The sequence below is a fragment of the Pseudoliparis swirei genome, chromosome 22 (assembly GCF_029220125.1).
Source record: "Pseudoliparis swirei isolate HS2019 ecotype Mariana Trench chromosome 22, NWPU_hadal_v1, whole genome shotgun sequence".
Taxonomy (NCBI): domain Eukaryota; kingdom Metazoa; phylum Chordata; class Actinopteri; order Perciformes; family Liparidae; genus Pseudoliparis; species Pseudoliparis swirei.
The window spans coordinates 18030854-18047760 of NC_079409.1; the positions used below are offsets into that span (position 1 = coordinate 18030854).

The 16907-nt window shown below is 41.8% G+C and overlaps 1 protein-coding gene across 4 annotated transcripts in view; it reads left to right on the forward strand.

Moving 5' to 3' along the window:
• triob (trio Rho guanine nucleotide exchange factor b) overlaps positions 1–16907 on the forward strand; it is a 104619-nt gene that overhangs the window by 70025 nt on the left and 17687 nt on the right. For 3 of the 4 annotated variants that reach the window (XM_056443779.1, XM_056443782.1, XM_056443781.1), the window contains exons 19-37: positions 176–274; positions 364–456; positions 677–826; positions 965–1079; positions 1272–1387; positions 2758–2880; positions 3253–3447; positions 3944–4059; positions 5722–5788; positions 6338–6447; positions 6584–6653; positions 6924–7013; positions 7146–7238; positions 7547–7658; positions 7769–7959; positions 8398–8499; positions 9339–9478; positions 9573–9675; positions 13760–14012. In XM_056443779.1, the coding sequence (XP_056299754.1) occupies positions 176–274; positions 364–456; positions 677–826; positions 965–1079; positions 1272–1387; positions 2758–2880; positions 3253–3447; positions 3944–4059; positions 5722–5788; positions 6338–6447; positions 6584–6653; positions 6924–7013; positions 7146–7238; positions 7547–7658; positions 7769–7959; positions 8398–8499; positions 9339–9478; positions 9573–9675; positions 13760–14012 (2338 nt within the window). The remainder of the gene's footprint in view (positions 1–175; positions 275–363; positions 457–676; positions 827–964; positions 1080–1271; positions 1388–2757; positions 2881–3252; positions 3448–3943; positions 4060–5721; positions 5789–6337; positions 6448–6583; positions 6654–6923; positions 7014–7145; positions 7239–7546; positions 7659–7768; positions 7960–8397; positions 8500–9338; positions 9479–9572; positions 9676–13759; positions 14013–16907) is intronic. The other variant, XM_056443780.1, reaches the window with a different exon arrangement.

Below are 16907 nucleotides of genomic sequence, written 5' to 3' on the forward strand. Positions count from 1 at the left end.
TATCCTCTGTTGCTTCCCACTCCTCTACTCACCACCAAACGGCCCCGCAGGGTCCAACAGGGAGATGCGGCTGTACTTTCAAAGCAATCATTGGTATATAGAGATCCATATAACTTTTGAATTTCATTGTTTTTTTGGTTTTGTTTTTATCTCACCCTTATCCACCCCCATGAAGAAAACCCATCAGAGTGCGCTGCAGGTACAGCAGAAGGCTGAGGCTTTACTCCAGGCAAACCATTACGACATGGATATGATCAGAGACTGTGCTGAAAAGGTACCGCTCTCTTTTACAATCTCATACATCTATAAAAGAAAACCACAACAATGCAAGTGGTGAGCTGGTTTGTTTGGTTTGACGTCAAGGTGGCAGACCACTGGCAGCAGCTGATGCTGAAGATGGAGGACCGACTTAAGCTGGTGAACGCTTCTGTGGCCTTCTACAAGACCTCTGAGCAGGTATTTGTGTGGGATGCTTTTGAGCAGCAGTGAACTTGAGCCACAACGTCATGTGAATTACATTCTCCTTTGTGAACATTGATTGACAAGGAAAGTTTATGATGAGAAAATGCTCACAGGGATGTGTAGTTTCACTGGTTGCATGTCTGGAGCAGCAGACGGTTATTTTTCAGTGTTATTTTGTACGATAGTTGTATGGACTGTATCGTCTATGTTTCAGGTGTGCAGTGTGTTAGAAAGCCTGGAGCAGGAGTACAAGAGAGAAGAGGACTGGTGTGGTGGTGCTGATAAGTTGGGCCCGAACAGTGACTCAGACCACGTCACCCCAATGATCAGCAAACATCTGGAACAGAAAGAGGCCTTCCTCAAGGTGAGAAAGAAGAATTAATTGTACTTTATATTTAAGAAAAGACATGTTTATTGACTCATTTCCTGAACCAGTGGTCAGAAGGTTATCATTATTGAGCCCTCTGTAAGTTGCATCTGTTGTCATCCTGCACACTTCCAGGCGTGCACATTAGCCAGGCGTAATGCTGACGTCTTCCTGAAGTACCTCCACAGGAACAGTGTCAACATGCCGGGCATGTTGTCCCATGTCAAAGCTCCAGAGACTCAGGTTAAAAGTAAGTAGATGGGTCAATTATCACCTGTATGTGTTCTGCATCTTATGTTTTGCAAAGATGTTTATCAAGTTATTGGCTCATTTGACTTTTTAGATCCAAAGTGTCACAACATTATAAATTCAGGTGTTCAATATTGTTTGTGTGATGCTGCAGTAATACAGATGTTGAGTTGTGCTTGTGTCGCATCATCAGATATCTTGAATGAGTTGCTGCAGAGAGAGAACAGAGTGCTTCACTTCTGGACCATGAGGAAGCGGAGGCTGGACCAGTGCCAGCAATATGTGGTGTTTGAACGCAGCGCCAAACAGGTGTGTCCTTATTGTTGCATGTGTGTGCCGTACTGTTTATGTGTGCATTTACAGAAAAAGCACAATTTGGAGATAAGGCCAAGCAGATTGGTAGATTGCGTCAATAAATTCATGACAGAACAGAGTAAGTAGAAATAAGCCTCCTCCCTGTTAGATGATTGGCATCTGTTTGTGGTGGAACTATGTACTAACTACTCCTTACATCTTTAGATTAGATTTGATTTGATTTGACTTTATTTATACCCAGGGGGAAATTATGTGAAGCAGCAGCAAACATGTTTAAAAATATACAATACAATATAATTTATTAGCGGGTCATATTACATAAGTTTTCTTAGTAATGGTACATTTAAGATATACTTAAAAGGATGTAAGCTGATAGACATCTATGATTATATAGCCCACTAAATATAAACACAAGGTTTATTACAGAGCATTGTCAAATTGTTGCCCCCTCAGGCAGTACTGAACAGTTCAACCACTGATATTTTAAAGTATTTTCTTTCTTTTTTTGTAAGAATAGAGATCTGAGCTAGGTTGATAGGTCACAAGAACACGCACTATTCCTGAGACAAACCAATCGTAGATCATCTTAACATAAAAGGACCTATGAGATGGACATCTCTCGGATTGAGCTGACATTTGGAGCGTGTTATTTAAACGTTCCTTTGACTGCTGGACACTCTTTATTCTCATGATGCTGAAGTGAGTAAGAATCCGTGGTAGTAATGCTCTTCACTCTGCCCTTCTGTGCCAAGTCTCATGTTGGTTAAATACAGATACTTAGCTCCACCTTGTGGTGTTTGGATAGCACAGCGCAGGCACAAGGCAATGCACTTTGCCAATAAAATCCGATGACATCATAGATATTTCTAGGACAAGGCTTTTTTTAGGGCGATCCAGGTTTTATCCCCATGGCCCAAATACTTTCTGGACTCACAGTTTGACTTGGCCAGCTCTGCTACTGCTGGTCAGGGCCTGCAGACCCAGTTATGAAGCGCGTGATACAGAATAGAGATGATGTCGGACGTTTGGAAACTGATTTCTAGAAATGTATGAATAGGTTGCATTGAAATAGGTTGTAACATCTAAATCCTGTATCATATTGTTCAGTCTAGAATTATGGAAGTCACATTATGTAATCCTGAATTACCATGAATGTGATCAGTAGGGCATCATAAAGCTAAACTGCTTAAAACACTGTACATATCAAACCCTGATTGAGGCATAGAAACGACCCCCTTGACTTTAAATCGACTGCCATGAGAGTTTCAAGTGTACCGCCTTGTACCGGGTCTTCAGCTGCGGACAGTTAGTCGAGAAATCTCTGCTATGTAAAGTTCCTCACTCGTGATTGGTTGTGTCCTCAGGCCCTGGAGTGGATCCATGACACTGGGGAGTTTTACCTGTCCACACACACATCAACTGGCTCCAGCATTCACCACACACAGGAGCTGCTTAAAGAGCACGAAGACTTCCAGATTACAGCAAAGGTGCGTGTGTGTTTGTGTTTATTTGGGGAATGTATGACCGACCGTGTTAATAGAAAGGTGTGAAGGATTTGAAACTCTGTGTGTATTCGTTGGCCTTTTGCTGTGCTCGTTGTGTTGTGTGTTCGTTTTCACAGTCCTGTGTTCTTCTGGGAGGCCCATTCCCAGGGCGTTGTATTGTCCCGATCCCTCAGCGCTGTGTCCCTGTTATTGTGTTAGAGGGCAAACTATTATGTCCATGAAGCAGCACACTGATTCCTAACTCTCTCTCTCTCTCTCTCACTCTCTCATCTACCTTTCCTCCACCGGCGCTGGCTCTGTGCGGCCACCTCTCTTTTCTCTCTGTCCCCTCCCTGAATGTCTCTCTATTGATAGCAAACCAAAGAACGGGTAAAGCTGTTGATCCAGCTGGCGGATGGGTTTTGTGACAAGGGCCACGCCCATGCCCTGGAAATAAAGAAATGGGTGTCCTCGGTGGACAAGCGCTACAGGGACTTTTCTCTCCGCATGGACAAATACCGAACCTGCCTGGAAACAGCCCTGGGCATTTCTTCTGACTCCAACAAGGCTGTGAGTACACACTATTGATACAAATCTGAGAATAATACAGATGTCTATTCCTCTTGACTATTCGTATGCTTTATCCTAAAATGTTTGTTTTGGTTGCTGGATAATGAAAGAACATAGAGCCATGAATCCGTTGATGGAATCTATGTCTGGCAAAGGTTCTGGTAATATGGATCTAATCTTGTCATGCAGACTTTCTAGTATGAGATTCAACAAAATAATGTGTTATCTGATTTAATTTAATCATGCATACTACCCGCAGCTTTACTTTTATTTTAATTTTAAGAGTTGGACCAGGTGGTCAGATCTAGATAGAAATTGGAGACTGTCAACTGTCACCTTCTGTCTCTCATGTCCCTTTTTAAACTCCATCTCCCAGCAGTTCATTTTAATGAACTGGTGCTAAGAGAAAGCAAATATGTCACACATCGGTGTGTTGACTAGCGAATGATCACCATGCTTGTTATGTGGAACATAAATCAAACTGTGTGCCTTTCAGAGCAAAGAGCTCCAACTGGACATCATTCCAGCCAGTGCCCCAGGGTCAGAGGTCAAGTTGAGGGATGCTGCCCATGAGCTCAATGAGGAGAAGAGGAAGTCAGCGAGAAGGAAAGAGTGAGTACAAGTGCAAGACATTTCCCCGCCGCACTCTCTCCTGATCGTCACTTGAGGTTCAGCATCACAGGTTTTCCTACGAAGGCCTGGAAAATGCCTGGATGAATAATTCAGTAATTCCTATATGAAAACATAGATTATCTTTTGAGACCAATTTACATGTTATAGCTGCAGCCAGGATTCCGTTTCAAATAGTTTGGGTTAACGATAATGTGGAATTAAATGTTAAATTATCCGGAGGACATGAGATAGATAGATAGATAGATATATACTTTATTAATCCCCAAGGGGAAATTTGTCGAGTCAGTAGCAGCAACACACAAGAATAAAAAAACAAAACACAAAATATAAGAAGGGTTAGGGTGATCTGGCAAGAGGTGAACTGTTGTAGAGCCTCATAGCCGTCGGCAGGAATGTTCTCCTGTATCTCTCCTTGTGGCAGCGGAGCGTGAGGAGACGTCTGGAGAAAGTACTCCTCTGTCCCTGTAGGAGGTGGTGGAGAGGGTGGTCCGGGTTGTCCAATATGGACACCAGTTTCTTCAACGACCTCCTCTCCACCACCTGTTCCAGGTGCTCCAGCTGGCAGCCGATGATGGAGCCAGCCTTCCTAACCAGTTTGTTAAGACGGCTGGTGTCACCGGCTCGATGCTGCTCCCCAGCAGACAATGGCAACCTGCAGCACACTGGCGACAACCGACTGGTAGAATAACTCCAGCATCTTGCTGCACACGTTGAAGGTAAGCTTTCTCAGGAAAAAGAGACGACTCATCCCTTCTTGTACACAGCGTTGATGTTGGCCTTCCAGTTCAGTCGGCTGTCGATGGAGACGCCCAGGTACTTGTACTCCTCCACCATGTCCACGTCCACTCCCAGGACACTCAGAGGTGTAGGAGCTGTCGCCTCCTCCTGAAGTCCACCACCATCTCTCTGGTCTTGGCCACGTTCAGCCGCAGGTGGTTCTCATCGGCCCACTTTACAAAGTCACTCACCACTGCCCTGTACTCCTCCTCCCGTCCATCCCTAATACACCCGACCACTGCAGAATCATCAGAGTACTTCTGCAGATGGCATGACTCCGTGTTGTACTGGAAGTCACTGGTGTACAGGGTGAAGAGGAAGGGAGACAGAACAGTTCCCTGTGGGGCTCCAACATCACTGACCACCGTTCCAGACAGCACACGGCCCATTCTGACAAACTGTGGTCTGCACATCATAGTAAACACGGAGATCTTTGCATTCAATCAGTGTGAAAACGAATGGAGATGTAATTAATGGTGCATGTGAGAGGAGGAAGAGCAGCAATGTGCCGTATCAGCATGTGTCACAAAATGCGTTCCTGAAGCTGCATAGAATAGTTTTGGTGATTGTTTTTCAAATGGTTTATGGGGAAAATGTATAAAGGACAGCCTGTACATTACAGTACATATAACATAATATCCATGAGCCATAAGGGAGTCATAATGCATCCACATACAGCAAAGATTCAACAGTACCACAGCAAACAGTAACGCATAGGGATTTGTATCTATGTTTTAATGCTTTTTTGTTGTTGTTTTTTTGTAAATGCATATCTTCCCCACAGGTTTTTTAGTTTCTATTTGGTCAACTACAGTTCAGCACCTGAACGTGTTCATCAGTGCCTCCCTCCCAATGTCCTTTCAGATTTATCATGGCTGAGCTGATTCAGACGGAGAAAGCCTACGTTAGAGACCTGCGGGAGTGTACGGATGTAAGTAGATGGACTGTTGACAGTTTTTTTTAAATGTTGTTGTCGTTAGGTTAGTGGCTTATATTGCATTAATACATCCTTTCAAATTGGTTGCATTGGACTTTTACAGTTAGTTTCACTTTTTTTTAATTGGTCAACTGGAACTATTATTGGAATTTTTAGCTTTTTTAATTTTTTCTGATTTTAAATTCACATATTTAATTAATTATCACTGTTTAGTTACTAATCTTATTTTATTTAAATGTATATTCCTACTTCTTAATGGTTTAAATTGTTAACTGTTTTCTTATATCTATGTATCAATAAGCTGTTTGTCGTTGCTCATGTGTTGTGCAGCACATTGTGCTTCCAGTAGAAATGAAATGTCCTTTGTATACAAATGTTTGCCTTGCTTTGCTTTAGATGTTTCAGCTGGTTTTTCCCAAAATACGGAAATTATTCATTTCTAAATAAAATGCGACGATTAGATGCTCTCACATCAAAAGATTTTTTTACGGTGAGATTTCTAGGTATTTGTTTGATTCCGCTCCTCTGTGTTTGTTTGTGCAGACGTACCTGTGGGAGATGACCAGCGGTGTGGAGGAGATTCCTCCTGGTATTGTCAACAAGGAACACATTATCTTTGGCAACATGCAGGACCTCTACGAGTTTCATCACAAGTCAGTAAAGCTGTGATCTGATCATCGGCGTCTGTTCATTTGTTTTAAGATTACACATCCCAAGGGAAAATCTTTTTTCAAAAGTAGTGAATATACAGAAGTTGTTCTGCCGTTAAATCGTTCTGTCTCTCTCCAGTATCTTCCTGAAGGAGTTGGAGAAGTACGAGCAGCTTCCAGAGGATGTCGGCCATTGTTTTGTGACTTGGGTGAGAGCGCTTTTAGTTGTGACTTTCATGTTTCAGTTTGTCTTCATTATTTATTCGGTTATTCTATCTTTATCACACAATATTGCTAAATTGTACCATCACTGTGTTAATTTGTTTTGTATGTGACTAGGTCCATATTAGGTTTATATAACAAAACATATACAGTACACTAGCACAACGGCGTACTACACTTTTTCATTTTGGAGCGGCTCCTTTGTAAGGCTCTTGTTAAGTCGTAAGTAAAGTGCTGGTGTTCTTTCTCCTGCCTAGGCTGATAAGTTCCAGATGTATGTGAACTACTGTAAGAACAAGCCCGACTCCACTCAGCTCATCCTGGAACATGCTGGACCCTACTTTGACGTAAGCGACTACCATTGTTGCTTGGTGTACAATAAAAACTGATATTAGAGTTTGAGTGTATTATTCCTTTTCGAATTATAAAGATCCTAGCTCAAGGAAGACATGTGTCTGTCTCCCCTGTTTGATTTGCAGGAAATCCAGCAGAGACATCGCCTGGCCAACTCCATCTCCTCTTACCTCATCAAACCAGTCCAGAGAATCACTAAATACCAGCTACTTCTCAAGGTGGAGCAAACACAACAAAAACATTAGATTACATTACATTGTACTTCATTCATCCCCAGGAGGAAGTTTATTGAAGCAGCTGCAATAACAATTTTTTTCAATACAATAAAATAAAATAGCACGGCATATTACATTTAAGAATTTAAATAATAAAGAAAATGAAAATGTAAAAGAATTAAATATAATTTAAAGTATATACAGTGTATCTAAAGTATAAAGTGACAACAGGCATACAGTAGGAACCTAATATAAAATATCATGGATGTGTTCTACACTTGAAATGTGACGATGTGTCTGGCTGTTTGTAGGAGTTGTTGACATGCTGTGAGGAGGGTAAAGGTGAGATAAAGGATGGTCTTGAAGTCATGCTGAGTGTCCCCAAGAGAGCCAATGATGCCATGCACCTCTCTATGTTGGATGGTAGGTATACACACATACATACACACATACACACACACGCCTCTGCAGTAACTTCATTCAACTGCCTGCAATGCAAAGACCCGTTTCTTCCTCTCTTTCCACCACCTCAGGGTTCGATGGGAACATCGACTCTCAGGGAGAGTTGATACTTCAGGAGTCCTTCCAGGTTTGGGATCCCAAGACTCTGATCCGGAAGGGTCGCGACCGACACCTGTTCCTCTTTGAGATGTCTCTGGTCTTCAGCAAAGAAGTCAAAGATTCCAACGGGCGCAGCAAGTACCTGTTCAAGAGCAAGCTCTTTGTGAGTCATGTACTGTTTGATACGACTATATTTGTTCTGCTTTTTCCTACTAATTAGGATTATGGAGAAAATCAATTAAGATGTACTGTGAAACTTACCTTCACATAATTACACACACCAGTAATTATTATTTTACATTTCAGTGTAGTGATTACATATTGTGTCGCTCATGTTATTACACGCTTCCTTGGGACATATCAGGTTTAGTTGCTCAAACGTATAAATATATAAATTCAATCGTGATCCAACCCAAGACTCAAATCTAGCCCAAAATTGTGAATTTAAGATTGGTTCAGGATTGATTCCTGTTTTTTGGGAGGTGGGTAAGCTGAAAGACCTCGATGCCACATATTGTATTTATAGTTGGTTACACATTGTTTTTGCATTATTATATCTTGGTTTCTCTATCATGTAATCTCATTTTATTCGTCCCCTTAGACATCAGAGCTCGGAGTGACCGAACACGTGGAGGGGGATGCTTGTAAGTTTGCCCTGTGGGTGGGCAGAACCCCAACTTCCGACAACAAGATCGTCCTCAAGGTATTTCACGAAGTGGATTTTGAAGATAAAGTGTCAATGTTTGTTCACTGCGTTAATATTTTAATTAAATAAATTTCAATGAAAAGCTTTTATCCTTTTCTTATTTTACAATCCAATAGAATTAAACAAGTTAGAACTGAGAACCTAACAATGTTTGTTTCACAAGGGGCTTTAGTTTAGTTTAGATTCACGTTCTGCAGAAAAGGCCAAGTTATTCATGCATAAAGAAGAAGAGTCACTCCACCCTCACTAAATCCTCTGTTCAGCCAAGAAAGTTCACTCCCTGTAGGTGGGTGGAGTGTTACTTTATTCACTCGTCACACAGAAGCATTAGCATAGCAGTGGATGGGTCATAACTCACAAGCAACTTGGTAGTTCTCACGCAGTGAGTCAGAAGCAATGTTTTATGCAGGGTCCGTGTGCAGATTGTCGATGTTATGGTTTTTGAGGCCGACAGAGAGAAATGGAACAACGTGCGGATCCCAGTGTATGTGTTATAATGCATGACTATGTTTCTGTGCAGCTATCAGTTTTATTACGCAACTTCAGATGATGCTCTTAATCTGTGCTTTGTGTAACGCGGGGCCGCTGCAGCCTTTGTGCTGCTGGTTGCCAAGTGAAGGTGAAAGAGAGCCTAAAAAGAGTGGAATAAAAACACAATTGCACAATGCGTCAGAACTTTGTAATTCTGAAATTAAACCTAAAGTGAGAAGGGCAACAGCTTTTATTTTTTGTTGATTTGTTGTTCTTTCTGTGTGAAAACAAACTGATGAAAAGACCTGTCCTGACTAGAACCTGTACATCTAACCTTTGTGACCCAATCATGTCTCGTATCTCAGGCTTCAAGTATTGAGAACAAGCAGGACTGGATCAAACACATTCGGGAGGTCATCCAGGAGCGGACTGTCCACCTGCGTGGAGCTCTAAAGGAGCCCATCCACATCCCAAAGGCCAGCACAGCGAAACATAAAGGCAGACGGTAAGCTATAAATATTAAATAAAATGTCTAAAAATGTAATTATATATTAATATAATAGAAATGATTAAATGACTGTAATGATATTGTCTACCAGCAGGGACGGAGAGGAGCTGGACAGCCAAGCAGACGCCAGCAGCCAACCGGATACCATCTCCATCGCCTCACGTACATCCCAGAACACACTGGACAGTGATAAGGTTTGACCACACACACACACACACACACACACACACACACACACACACACACAAAGTCTACAGGCATTCCTCACTCTCAAAATGTAGTAGGAAGCACTTTTTTTATTTTTTTCATTTCATATTTCCCTGCACATGCCACACAACTCAGTGACTTCAGTCAGTTTGTAGCTAATCTGTCACTCACTATCGGGTCCTCGTCATGCCATCACACATCGGACGCTGCAGCCTGGTTAGATGCAGACAACTCTTCTCAAGTTGCTTCCTGTGAAAGTGTTTGATTGTGTGTGGAGGAAGAAACAGTCCATCTGACAGGGCTTTAAAGCTGTGTGTGTGTGTGTGTGTGTGTGTGTGGACAGTTAGTTGTGGTTGTATCTGGTAATAGCACCACAGAAGGCATGTCCTCCTACGCTCAGTATGAGCAACTGTAAAGCCAACATACACACACACACCAGGTTACATGGACAACATTTCCATACTTTTATGTCATACTAATTATAAACTGTGGCTGTGGACATTATTTTCTCACATGAATTGGCCTGCCTCCAGCTCGGCCTCATGCTCAATCAGGAAGTGAATTACCTCTCGAGCGTTCACTGTATCTGCTCCGCTCTGTGGTTGTTTCATGAAGTATAAAACCAAATTGTAAAGCAGAGCTCTGTCTGTGTTTGTGTTCCCTATTGCTACTGTTTAACCACAAGTGTCAAAACTAATTACATAGTCATTGTTCAGTTCAGGCAGTGGTTCTCAAACTGTGGGGCTCGACCATCAAGTGGGGCGCCGAGGTATTGCAGGTGGTGCGCGGGAGGCAGTGCGGAGAACTTCACATATTACAAAAGTACGTGTAAATATTACACGTTATTACATATTATAGTCACGGTTACGCTTGAGTATGTGCTATTGCGATGTCACAGATGGTGCACAGACCATGGCAGGGAAAAGGAGAGGCTTGCAGGCCCTGGTCAAGAGTGTCTCTCCAAAGTGAAGTGGACACACAGTCATACACAGAGAAGCGCTAGATGTGCCATGAACGACACAAGATTTTGACCGATGCTATCAGCGTGGTCAATTTCATGAAAACAAAGTCCCTGAAAGCACCACTGGTTTCACTCTGTGAGGAGACGGGAGCCTTCGGCTGTTTCACATGAAGCTCGGTGGCTCTCACGAGGAAACGTGTTGTCGACTTGTCGCGTCTTTGATCTTAGAGACACTAAACATCCTGAAATGTAATGTGTCATACAGGACAGTACAATACAATCAAAATTCTACACATATTATCAATGCACATTATTCTGCAAAGAGGAGGTGGACTCAGTTTATCATTTATTCTATTTGTAATATACTTTTTGGAGTCAAATTTATTAATTGAATTATAATTATTAAGTTTGCTGATGAATAATTTCTGGTGAAATTGGCCTATCTCAGTGACATATTTGGAAAGCTGAATGAATTAAATGTTCATCTTCAAGGCAGAGAGCAGCAGCTTCCTCAGCTGCAGACCAGATCAGGTTTCACTGAAGCTGAGATGTCACAGGAGACCTGATCAAGGGAATATTGATTCCTTTGATAATCTAAGTGAATTTAAACTAATACTGATACAACTTGATGGCTCACACATATCTGCACTAATTTTGTTTGCATGTTATTGTTTTAAAACTATATCTAGTGTAAAACTCTTTATTGCCAAATATTTGAACTTGTTTAGTTTTTTCACAGGCTGCAGCCACAATAAGCTATTTATCAAATATTAGTTATTTTTTGCACACATTTATTTAAAAAAATGTTGTCTGATGGAGTAATCTGATTTAATTAAAAGTGATTGCAATTTTCTTTATTCTATTATTTGGAAAGCACAGATGAAGGAGTCACACAAAGTTGTTATATCAATAAAAATTCAGTGTGGACCATTTAGTTACAATTTTGTTGGGGCGGTGGGGGGACGAACAGCCCACTTCCTCCGAAGTGGGGCGCGACAGAAACAGTTTGAGAACCACTGAGTTAAGGGGATACGCTCAATCATTAACATTCAAAAGCACACAATTACACATTGCAAGTATACATTTAGCATCTCAGTGTCACCTTTTGAATGCTTCTCTCGATCACTCTCTGTGAGGACTCTCTTTCAAGAGGCAGTGACAGTGGTGTGTGTGTGCATGCGTGTGGGCGTGTGTGTGTCGATGTCCCTGTGTGTGTCAATGCTTGAATGACTGACTTGTATGCCAGCAGCTTCAGCCTCCCCCGCTCTCTTCGCGGAGGATGCTCGTCCGCTTTAAGTCCTCACAGCGATCGATCATCAAACAGAAATATCCACGCAATATTCAGTGTTTTTTCTTCTCATTTTTGTTGATCGACGGACATCAGTGAGCTAAATTGTAGCAACACTTAAAGATGAGGATGGATTAACCGCTGTGGAGAGGAGCCATACAGCAAGGAGTCATGAAAGCTGATTGTAAGAGCGCTGTTGACCATTACAGTGGATTGCAGCAACTTTTCCTTCTGGCCTCGGGATGTTATAATGCATCAGGATTGTGATTATCTGGGGAAATATTACATAAAACCTTGAATCCCTTGCCCTGTTTTCCAGACAGCTTATGCTTACCCAGTGAGCAACTCCTCATTGAAGCACATTTAGCGGACCGCTGTAGATATCAGACGCCGGAGAGGTTTTTTGTTTTGTTTTTGGGGTTTGTTCGTAATGAGAGAGTGGAAAAACAATGGAAAGGCTGGAGGAAATTATCTCACATCCCGTTTCTCAACTCCTCAGCTCTCTGGCTTTACCACACTACCAACGGGTAGGTTGCAAATATAGTGCTTTTGCTAATATTCACTCCTGTGACATTTACGCTGTGAATATCTTTGAAATGATCAATGCAGTCGATTTCATTTAGGAGGACTATAAGGAAGTTGTAGCACTACATTAATTTCCACACTCGAAATAAGGATGACATATTTAGCAGTCGACCTTTGAAAAAATGGAATATTGGATAATTTTTTTATTACAACGATTATTAACTGTAGGACTAATAGTGTATGAAAAGTTTTCACCTGCCATTAAGTCATATTTGATATAAACAATCACAAGATGATTTAAATAAGGTAAACCTTTCTAGCTAAACATTTTATACAAACATATGTTACTTATGAAACATAGAAAACATGAACTGAAAATGCTAAGGGTAGATTTAAGAACCTAAAAACATGACATTGAATTGCTGTACAACAAAGAGGTCAAGAAACACATCGGACATTTATGGTCTTTATGTCAATCAGAGATCTTCATAGCAACATGCAGCTGCTTTTTTACATGGTGAACAAAAATACCGTCGACAACAGCCAGTGAGCAAAGGGACTAATTACACCGTGTTCCACCTCTATCTAATAGCGCCTTTTTTTCTTCTTTTCACAGACACTTAAAAAGATGTTCAGAGTTAGGGCGTCAGAGTGACGCTTTGTTCCGTTGTGCTAGAATGAGTCACCGATCATCAGTGCATGTAGACTTTCACTTTGCAGTCCATTTACCTGCGCTGTTATGAAAAGAGGCTGTTGGTCCAAAGAGCCCATTTATCCCATTTTGGGATGTCAGAAGTAATTTTACTGAATGACTGTGGTGGACGAAGTATTCAGACCGTGAAATAAAAAGTACCAACAGAAGATATATAAAATGGCATAAGAAGAAGCTACTCAGTACTTAGTTACATTCCACCACTGCTGAAAGGCCATGCATAGTGGCATCTCCTTATACCTTTTAAAATATGTGTGGCAATATTATCAAAATGTAAAGGAAATAAATAGAAAATGTCATCTTTGTATATATCTGAAGTGTGCTGGTCAGAATTGCCATCTGGAGGAGATATGTATGAACAGTAGCTTGACATTTTTTGTATTTTCCATTTTTAATTTCACCTTATAGTCGATTTAACAACAATCTAATCACAGTGCATCACTACACTCACGCTCACTGCATTTACATTCACAGTATTTTGTTTTGAGACATATTGGATGTACTTCATGCTCATAGAAAGTGATGTGGAAAGTCCATTTAGGCTTTGTACAAACGTGCAGAACTAAAACGAATCTTCCATTTCAGCTCTCCGGTGGCTGTGAGTTGACGGTGGTGATCCACGACTTCATGGCCAGCCACGGTGGCAGCGGTGGAGAGCTGACGGTGCGGCGAGGCCAGACTGTGGAGGTTCTGGAGCGACTCCACGATAAGCCGGACTGGTGCCTGGTGAGGACCACAGACCGCTGTCCAGCCCAGGAGGGCATCGTGCCCTGCGCCATGCTCTGCATTGCTCACTCCAGGTCTTCCATGGAGATGGAGGGCCTCTTCAACCACAAAGGTAGGACGACAATGTTTTCATGCGCACACACTGACAGGGAGAATTGAGGAACACCTGGACACATCAGCACATTAGGAAAAAGCTAATTGGATGCGTTGCGTAATATTTGTATTTCACCCAACAGCTGCTTGTCACATCCATACATATATGGACACTTGAAACATAAAGGAAAGCGAGCGCCCAGAGTACGATAAAATGGGTGCCGAATCAAAGAAATATGCAGCATGATTAAATTCTCCAGGCTCTTCCTCAGACTCCATGTATTTTGCAAACATAACATTGGTTCCCTGCAGAACCTTTAACTTCTCAGCAAACAGGCATGAGAAAAGCACAAACATTTATTTCGAAGTGTTGCTATGCAACTGTGGAAAGCCCAGCACAGCTCTCTTTTAATGATCAGAAAATAATTTTCCCTGTAACATCTGCTGATCTGATTCCTAGCATCTCCATTTTATTCATATTACCAAATAGAAACTGTTAAACAGCCGAGTGAAGGAGCAGAATCTGAATTTGCTTTATTAAGAGAAGACCAAAACGTGGTCCCGACAGTTCTTTTGTGTGTGTGTGTGTGTGTGTGTGTGTGTGTGTGTGCGTGTGTGTGTGTGTGTGTACTACATCACACCAGCTGTGGTTACACAATAACACAAATATTGCGTAATGGTGTCCTGTCAGATTCCTAATATTCTTATAATGACCATCATAGCAGATTATTGTTATAGACTGTGTTATCTTTCTGCATACATCGATACACACATACGTGATCATATTGTATATATTTGGAGACGTCAGACTAGTGAATAGAATAGGATACAATTTGGAGCACAAAATGAAAAACATGATAACATGTAAGTAATATTGAATATTGATAAAGGGTCATAGAATATACTAATTTATTCTTCATAGAAATGATGCTTTGCAGTTGCGGCTTGATCGTGATGATGTTGTAACTCTATCCCATCATCAAGTCAACTCAACATGTGTGTGTCTCATGTTCTCTGACAAAGGCCCAGTTGGGGCTCAGATGGCTGCTGGGTGTTGTTGTTCTGCTTGTAATGGTTTCTTCACACAGACCTGAGTGTTGACTCTTTAGCTGCTTTATTGTTGTGAGCTGCTGTTATTATGTGTTCTGTTGGTTTCCTTCCCTCGTTATTCTGGATGGACGGGTGGGAGCTGCTGCTGTGGTAATATAGAATACTAATGTTTAGCTGGAAGTCTCTCTGAAGTCGGTCTGAGATAGGTTGGGATCTGCGTTCAGAATGACTGGATGCCTTGATTGTACTTACAGAAACTCACAATACAAGATTTCCCAACTACTTGTTTTAGCCGTTTGACAGCAGCTCCACTGTTTCAATGACGGTTTGTCAGCCTCTTTCTTTGTTTTTTGTGCCGAACCAGCGCTCACTGTTTGTGTCTGTGTGGGCAGTCGTGGTGGTAAAGGGAGCGTCTCTCAACTGGGGTTATTGTGCTTAAGAATGTCTGTTGCTGAGGACCAGAAAGAAGAGGATGACAAAAAGCGTCCTTGCTACTTTGTCAGCTTTTTTTGTATTTTCCAATCAACCGCGTGGGCCACTTTGTCCAAAGTTGTGGAAGGGTGACGGTCCAGAGGATTAGTGTTCACTTTTCCTGCTGTGTGTCTCACACACAGGAATAATGGACATGTGGAGTAACAGAACAGGGAAGAACCAACTGGTTCACACGCAGAAGGCTTAGCCTGCAGAGCGTATAGCTGGCAGCTGGTTGTCTGCTCTGATTATAGGATGTGTGAAATAACAGTATAGTTAACACTTTACGTGCTCAGTGTTTTCTAAATGTTCAATCGAGTCCCGTGTTGTTCAGTTGGCTGCTGAAACCTGCTACACATTCCTGTTCAATCGGGTCCCGAGCACTTTAATTTGCACTCTAATCACATTTTCAGTTTGATGACTGGAATCCCCATGTTCACCGGAGCATGACGGTTGACTCTCGCTGCCTGTTATAATGAAATAAATACAAAATTGCAAACAAGGTAATGGTGGCATTATTATTTAAAGGACTCTGTTAGGAGCAGAGAAGTGTATGAAAGAGTGTGTGTGTAGGTGTGTGTGTGTGTGTGTGTGTGTGTGTTCTTACAAGATAGTGTGTTTAGAGTCCAGCGACACACACTCACACAAACACACACTTGCCGTTAAACAGGGAGATCTTTGTGGGTCTAGGCTGCACAGTGTGTCAAATGAGGTGAAGATGTAGGAAAACATAATTAATTGTTGAATATATATATGTATATAGTAGTTGAGACACTCCAAAAAACTTCTTGAAAACACCTAATTGAAGATTTGGATTTTCAGTAAAACGATCTGAAATTTATAACCAGCCACTGAATACGAAACACTTGACATGTTGCTGTTCTCTTCTCTTGGATTTCATAACCGAGTGTATATTTGTTCCAAGCATACTGCACAACTTAATGCCTGTAAAATATGCACCCGCCCACACAAAGTGAGTGGGTGCTTCTACAAAGGGTAATACGGTAGATGTGCTGCATGTTTACAGACATCCCCTTGGAACAGAGAGGCTCAGTGGAGGCTTGCCCAATATCCTCACAGCAGCCCACTCACAAGAGAGGGAGGGAAGGAGATAGAAAGAGAGAGAAAACATCCAACTCTCTAATGCTGCATTTTACTTTTTCTTCTTCGTCACTCTGGACTCTCTCTCTGGGATTTCAGCTACGTCGTTACTTTAGTTTTTTATTTGAATCCTAACTACGAGTTATCTAGGTTCTGCATAGGAATGGTTATCATCACTTTGAAGATGCTGTGAGGGGAAATGTCAATTCAGAATCTGGAGGCTTGATATTTGACTGACATGGCCCGTGGAATAGAGTCCCTGGTGTCTCTAAACCCATTCTGCTCCAGGGAT